The sequence below is a fragment of the Rhodnius prolixus genome, unplaced genomic scaffold (genome assembly GCF_049639745.1).
Source record: "Rhodnius prolixus isolate KJV_2025 unplaced genomic scaffold, Rpr scaffold_3, whole genome shotgun sequence".
NCBI classification, from domain to species: domain Eukaryota; kingdom Metazoa; phylum Arthropoda; class Insecta; order Hemiptera; family Reduviidae; genus Rhodnius; species Rhodnius prolixus.
The window spans coordinates 1,054,093-1,062,291 of record NW_027411603.1 but is presented as its reverse complement, the minus strand read 5'-3'; the positions used below and the strand labels follow the sequence as shown (position 1 = coordinate 1,062,291).

The 8,199-nt window shown below is 32.0% G+C and overlaps 1 protein-coding gene across 3 annotated transcripts in view; it reads right to left on the bottom strand.

Moving 5' to 3' along the window:
- The window catches only part of Asciz (ASCIZ zinc finger protein), a 23,080-nt gene extending 14,893 nt beyond the window's left edge, over positions 1–8,187 (bottom strand). For all 3 annotated transcript variants that reach the window (XR_012457617.1, XR_012457618.1, XM_074125223.1), the window contains exons 1-4: positions 7,919–8,187; positions 7,487–7,802; positions 7,192–7,412; positions 6,535–6,877 (exon numbers count right to left, since the gene is read on the bottom strand). Coding sequence is in view for 1 of the 3 variants with exons in the window: in XM_074125223.1 (XP_073981324.1) it covers positions 6,535–6,877; positions 7,192–7,412; positions 7,487–7,768 (846 nt within the window). In the remaining 2 variants the exon portion in view is untranslated. The remainder of the gene's footprint in view (positions 1–6,534; positions 6,878–7,191; positions 7,413–7,486; positions 7,803–7,918) is intronic.
- Between the last annotated feature and the right edge of the window lie 12 nt (positions 8,188–8,199).

Below are 8,199 nucleotides of genomic sequence, written 5' to 3'. Positions count from 1 at the left end.
ATGTCACAGACCCTTATGCTGGCCATTTTCGTCTACAAAATATTTACTCAAGTAGCACACCATTTAACTTAGATTGACTGTAATATCTATTTATCTATAATAATCAAACTATTAATCACAGGTGAAAAAGAAAACGTTATAAAAAATATAAAAAAAATAAGAGGCTAAAAAATTCATAAACTTTTTTTACATCAATGATTTTATGCATTTATTTTTATTTTTAAATAAAAATCATTGGTTTAAGTTCATTCTTCGATTAAAGTAATTGTTATTTTATGTTGTAGTCAAACGTTTGTAATAATAAGTAATAAATAATCTGGCTTTATCGCAAATAATATAGTTTTCTTCAATTACATTCTCAATCTAGGTGTTCTTCCCACAATGTTATATATATGTAATATAAAATAAAGAAAATAAAGATATGCATATTTTTAGGACAGCTAATTATTCCAGTATTTTACCATAAGTAAAATTAGGGGGACTAAATTAAATTACAATTGAGAAATGAGTAAATATTGTTGAATAATCTACTTGTTATTAAATGTATGTTATTTGTGCTCACGAATATTTCGGTAAGACGAATTTAAGACTGAAATATTGTTTTGAATCCTCCGTGATTGAAATTTAAAAAGTGGCCGACTCTCACTTTGTTTTTTTCTACTTTAACATGCATGTATATGTGACTACTCAGAATAATTCATCACTCATTTTATCATAATTATAATAAAAAAATATTATGAATGAACTGGCCAGCATAAGGGTCTGTGACATCTAATAAATTCTAAAAAATGTGAAGGAAAAGTTAATGCAGTAAAATTACTTAAATTATATCAATGAAGTATTAATGAAATGTTGGGAACTGCTGATTTGTGTACCTTTTGGCGTTTAATCAACCCTTATACTTAACTTTTTAAACTGTAAGTTTTTGTTAAGGAGATTTTTGTACCTTTTGGATAGATTTTCCTTTTTGTCTATTTGCAAAGTTACGTCTGCTTTACAGATTTTTTAAAATTTGGAATAAGCTATTCTATCATTATAACCTGATAAGGTGTTAAATCGGAACCGTAACTACCACTGGAGAGATCTTTTTAAAGAATGATTATAGTTGCGGTCCCCAAACCATCCTCAATAACCATTTTTTTGAGAAAGCGTTTTGAATAAAATAGGAAGGTATTTGTACGTAAATATCAAAATTAAACTGCGATTTCAGTACTTCCTTTTAAGAGGAGCAAGAAAAATAAACTGCGATTACAGTACTTCTCCCTAAAAGGCAAAGATTTTGAATCGAACGACAATTCATTGATGTAAATAAATTCATTGATAATTTTAACGATTGCAGTACTTCCTCTTAGTAGGTGTAAGAGCATGATGGCACTTCACAGCCACGTAGAGGAGCTTTAACCACTTATTTGAGCTAAATTTTATCAAAATCGGACTAAGCTTTGTAGAAATATTGGTAATAATAGTTTTAGAAAGGGCCTTATTTGGGTGGGGCGAACTCCCCTCCTTATGAGGCATAGCGTCGAGACTTTTAAAGTACAAATCTGTACAAAATTTCGATTCGAATGACACTTCATTCATGAAAATCGGTTCACGTGTCGATAATTTGAAACGATTGCTATACTTCCCCTTAACAAGTGTAAGAGCAGATCGTCGCTTTATTGTTACGTAGGGGAGCCCTAACCCTATCATCCTACCAAATTTTATCAAAATCGGGCCAAGATTTACAGAGTAATTAGTAATAATAATTTTGGAGGGGGCCTTACATAAAGGGGGCTAACTCCTCTCCCATTCGATGTACAGGGCCGAGACCCCCAAAAGGCACATCTACATAAAATTCCGAATCGAATGACACCTCATTCATGAAAATCGGTTCACGCGTTTAGGCGCTACGTTGTTTACAAAAAAGGTAACAACAAGAACAACAAGAAGAAGAAGAAGAAGAAGAAGAACAAGAACAAGAACATTTTTTGAAAAAGCCGTTTTTGCTCATTTTCGGCAACTTTTTTCTCGAAACCTATTAGATCTGGGTGGTTGCAAAAAAATTACAGTTATAAAGGAGGGTTTGCCCTATATTATAAAGAAAATTTGGGAATTTTATCTTTTATAGAAAAATAGAAAAAAATTGTCAAAGTTGGGTGTTTTTCAACGTTACACTTTTTCGTGCAGTTTTTGATGGTCAACCCTTATACAACTGTCCTACCGGACAGTTTTAATAGGTAATAATTATCTGGCTTTATCACAAATAATATAGTTTTCTTCAATTACATTCTCAATCTAGGTGTTCTTCCCACAATGTTGTATATATGTAATATAAAGTAAATAAGATATGCATATTTTTAGGACAGCTAATTATTCCAGTATTTTACTATAAGTAAAATTAGGGGGACTAAATTAAATTACAATAGAGAAATGAATAATTATTGTTTAATAATCTACTTGTTATAACTGTGTGTTAATTGTGCTCACGAATATTTCGGTAAGACGAATTCAAGACAGTAGCCTACTCTTTGTCTTTTTCTACTTTAACATGCATGTACATATTTATGTGATTTATCATAATTATAACAAAAAAATATTATAAATGAAGTGGCCAGCATAAGGGTCTGTGACATCTAATAAATTCTAAAAAATAACTTATTAATGAAAATTAATGCAGTAGAATTACTTAACTATTAATGAAGAATTAATGAAATGTTGAGTACTCGCTGATTTGTGTACCTTTTGGCGTTTAATCAACCCTTATACTTAACATTTTAAACTGTAAGTTTTTGTTAAGGAGATTTTTGTACCTTTTGGGTAGATTTTCCTTTTTGTTTATTTTACAAAGTTACATATGTTCTTTACAGATTTTTTTAAAATTTGGAATAAACAATTCTACCATTATAATCTGATAAGGTGTTAAGTCGAAACCGTAACTACCAATGGAGAGATCTTTTTAAAGAATGATTATAGTTGCGTTCTCCCAAACCATCCTCAATAACAATTTTTTTGAAAAAGCGTTTTGAATAACATAGGAAGGTATTTGTACGTAAATAGCAAAATTAAACTGCGATTTCAGTACTTCCTTTTAAGAGGAGTAAGAAAAATAAACTACGATTGCAGTACTTCTTCCTAAAAGGCAAAGAGGCAAAGATCTTTTAATCGAACGACAATTCATTGATTTAAATCGGTTCACTCATTGATAATTTAAATGATTGCAGTACTTCCTCTTAGTAGGTGCAAGAGCATCAGCAACGTAGAGGAGCTTTAACCACTTATTCGAGCTGAATTTTATCACAATCGGACTAAGCGTTATAGAAATATTGGTAATAATAGTTTTACAAAAGGGCCTTATTTGGGTGGGGCGAACTCCCCTCCTTATGAGGCACGGCGTCGAGACTTTTAAAGTGCAAATCTGTACAAAATTTCGATTCGAATGACCCTTCATTCATGCAAATCGGTTCACGTGTCGATAATTTGCAACGATTGCTATACTTCCCCTTAACAAGTGTAAGAGCAGATCGTCGCTTTAATGTTACGTAGGGGAGCCCTAACCCTATCATCCTACCAAATTTTATCAAAATCGGGCCAAGATTTACAGAGTAATTAGTAATAATAATTTTGGAGGGGGCCTTACATAAAGGGGGCTAACTCCTCTCCCATTCGATGTACAGGGCCGAGACCCCCAAAAGGCACATCTACATAAAATTCCGAATCGAATGACACCTCATTCATGAAAATCGGTTCACGCGTTTAGGCGCTACGTTGTTTACAAAAAAGGTAACAACAAGAACAAGAAGAAGAAGAAGAAGAAGAAGAAGAAGAAGAAGAAGAAGAACAAGAACATTTTTTGAAAAAGCCGTTTTTGCTCATTTTTGGCAACTTTTTTCTCGAAACCTATTAGATCTGGGTTGTTGCAAAAAAATTACAGTCATAAAGGAGGGTTTGCCCTATATTATAAAGAAAATTTGGGAATTTTATCTTTTATAGAAAAAGAGAAAAAAATTGTCAAAGTTGGGTGTTTTTCAACGTTACGCTTTTTCGTGCAGTTTTTGATGGTCAACCCTTATACAACTGTCCTACCGGACAGTTTTAATATAAATTTAAAAAAAATCTTAGAATTAAAATTTATAACAGAGCATTTCATTATGAAATTATAAATGATTTTTTTTTGTACCAGAAAAGTAAGTTGTAAGGTACAAGACAAACTAAATCCACGAGTTAAGTAATCTATTCTGTTCTTCTAAAACATATAGTTTGGAATTTCGCAAATTGAAGTGTTCACCACCACCATCTACCGTTTCTGATAAAAACTCGATCTAGAAAATTTTTTGGAAGATCCAACATGAATACAAGAAAAAATAAAGTTAAGGAGAAATAGTTACGAACCATTCTTGAGATGTAAATGAACGGAATTATTCAAACCAAACTGTACAATTTAAGCTAAAACTTCCTGAGATTTTGGAAAGTTTAAATTAGATTAGATTTTTACTTAAATTATAAATCTGTACTACTAAGACATTCATAATAAATACTTTTCTTTTTAATGAAAAAAAATCAAGAGTAATGGAAGAACCCAATGAATTTAACTAAGTTATTTGTGTAGAAAACTGTAGTTTCTACGTTTACAAAAACAGTGACACCGAATAACTTCTAAATCTTGGCGCAAAAAAAAAAAAAAAATTAGAATGTGGGTAAAAAATGTAAGCACATACATCTTATGTATAACTATAAATGAATAAATAATATACAATATGTGAGAAAAACAAAGACAAAAGGATAATGGAACTTACCCAACAAGTGTAGTGGTGAAATATGAAAGTCAGTAAGAAGTGAACAAGTTTTCTGATGAGAAAGAAACAACTGAAAAGTCGACAGTCTGCTAGCAGATGCAACAATAAATAGAAACAGAGTGGGGCATCATCTTATGTACAGATTTCCCTACCACGCTGAATGGTATGTAAAGCGCATGTCTAATACCATTTACAGCCCCTCCCTAGCATTTGCAATTCTCTTACTCTCAAATTTTTAACATGAGAAAATTACAACAACAAAAAACTTATAAAAAATATGAAATCTGGAGTAAGTTCAAACAACACGCTGAATTTTCTTTTTTCCAAATTTCCCCATTACAGCAGAAAAAAATTACACCTAGTAAAGATGTAGAATATATGGATAGAAGATTAGAACTGAAATGTTAGGGACCATGTGATTTCATCACTCACAAATTGCTACTTACTGGATACGGATTTGGACTTTCAATCGTAATGGTAGGGTTTATTTTTTCTTTTACATACATTGACAAAAAATATAGAAATAAGAAAACATTTGCTTGGGCTAGAGTCCTACAGCAGAGCGTCACCTAATCCTCGACATTTAAGACTCCAGCACTTAGAGAATATCGTGGCGAGATGGCGTCGGTTGCCAATATGTCTCTCTCACATCTCTGAAAAAAACGATCATGTGCCCAAATTTTTCTTGATAATTTTCAAACAATTTTCTTACTGTACACAGTTTTTGAATGGAAATGTGAAGTTCAGACAACTAGTTAATTCTAGCAACACTTAGCAATATGCCCATGTTCCAACAATTCGTAATTAGATGATATCGAAATATGGAGAGAAAAATTTGGAAAACAACACCCTCTGTGAATTTAATCAAAATCACATATGTAAGTTTCTTCCAATAATTTGAGTGGTGGACGGTATTTCTCTGAGGATGTGCACGGGAGGGTAAGTTTTTGTGCAAAAAGGAAAATGCCAGAAATTTGTTTTCATTCTGTCTTATTTCAAATTTTTTTCAGCAGGATATAAAATTATTAATTCGTACTACGATCTGTACAAATTTGAACAACACTTTAATAATCTAACAGATTAGAATGTTGAGCTAAAAGCAAGGAAAGACGTGGCAAGCTTACATAAAGAGTTTGATGTCTGTAGCAATTAAATTCTGGCTGACACGGCGCAACTTTACTAAACATGATTCATCAGCTACCCAAAGAAACCAAACAACTTGTTAATAGTTTAGACTTCAAAGAACACTATTGATATAAACACTTTTAATGTTCCGTCGGCCGTCACAACTAATTGTTCGGCGAACTAAATAAACATCTAAGAAAAATTTGTGCTTAATAAGTTAAAGTGAAACAAAAATTTGTTTATAACTCTACTTCTGATGAATAAACAAAACATTCTTTTCATTTTGATAACGGAAATGAGTCATAGACAAATATTTTTCTACTTTTGATTTTGTTAATTTTGGCATTAAATGGTTAGTTTCTCGAAAGACAATTACACCCTTAAAAAAATTAATAAAAATAGTAAGAAGCGAGTATATTTCATGTTCCTATTAGTAAAACTCTGCAAGTTCGGAACTATTTTATACCGTTGCTCTTACATTTTCTCTACCTAAGAACTGAACAGCACGTATTTTATTGATAGGCAGAGAGGTTTGTAACGGAAGTTGGCAGTGTTTTATTGAGAAAGCCATGGCCCCAATAATGATTTTCGTGCCTTAAATTGACAAACTAAGAACAAAAACCTTGAAACTCACCTGAGGAGAAGATGAATCATACTCTCCTGGTAATAAACTCAAGTCGAACATAAGGTCTGCATTGGTCTGAGTGGCCGAGCTGAACAGTTGTGACGGCACAAGGTCGGACAGAAGATTTGTCGACGGTAGAATACTATCAGTTTGTGTAGCTGCCCAAGTACGTTTTGTTCGACACCGGGTGGCTCGACCTTTAGTCTGTGTACTGGCGTCCACGCCTCGTCGTACCACAGCCTTCCAAGAGAGTTCACTCAACGCGGTGGCCGCTTCCATTGGATCAAGTTCTGTAGGTCGAGGAAGTATTTGTCGACCTCTAATAAAAGACTTTGGATCGTTGATCAGCTTTCTGCAAAAAGGATAACAATAATAAAGCCTCTAATATGCACATTTCAAATAATTAAATAGAACCAAATCCAACAAATACAAAAACATAATAAACACACTCATAAGTAAAAAATAAAATATATCCAAATTATTAAAGAAACTGATAATCCCATGAACGTTTTAATCATTATTTGTAATTTTTTTTTAAACTATGTGAGCCATAATTTATAAATAGGATCGTTAGGAGATGACGGTCATTATACTCATACAAGTTTGTGTAGGGTGCTGCTAGAAACCAGCTTAAATAACTATGTACATCAAAACTGCAAAACTCACTTTTTACATGAATCTTGAAGAACTTTATACAAAATATGACTTTTTCTCTTGCAATGTGTCATTAAAGCCAAATAAGTGTTGTACCCCTTTTTACATTCAATGCACGTAAAATCAACTCCACACTCTTTTTTCTGATGAACTTGTTTCGCTCTTTCAGTTACAAATTTTTTCTGACATTTTTCACAAACCACATTTTTACTAGTATGCACTTTCAAATAGTGCTGGAAAGTAAAACAAAAAAATAAAATAGCTCAATTATGGATTAAAAATTTATATAACCTGGAAAAGTTTTTACCTGTTTTAAATACTTCATCTTACTAAAGAAACGTAATTCATTAAGATCTCTTCTATTTTCCAAGAAATATTTACAACCACTTTCTGGGCAGAAATATTGAAAAACACAATCTTCCGGTTTCTTATCCAAGTAGTTGCTAATTTTGTGGTGCCTCTTTATTAAATGCATTTCCAAATTAGGGGCATTAGAAAATATAGAATCACACTGTGGACATTTTACTTTGTTTACAATTTCCATCAATTCACTGGATTGAGGTGAAATTTGAATAATTACTTCAGCCATTTTTAACTATTGTCTTCACACTATTCAACAGCTTCTAAAATGTCAAAAATATCAGTTATTTTACCGTGTACATGAAATCTAATCTCTACCTTAAAGGCGAAAGAAGTATATAAGAAAAGAAGTAACTAGATATGATAAAAGCTAACTCACTCTGAAATATATTTGATGCGAACTGCTAAGATTATATAGATAATTCATAAAATCACTGCAATGAATGATGTACGATGTATTCTAGAACTGGGCAGTGTTCTAAAATTACTTATAGCAATAGATTTATAAATCATTATCCTATACTTAATAATAAAGAATAAATAGCAATTTTGCGATTTTTTTTTTCTGCTCGTTGATCTCCAAAAGCACAAACAAATCATACACGGCACAGATGATTCTGTTTCGGATGTTTCTAACTATCCAGGAATAGAAAAACATTA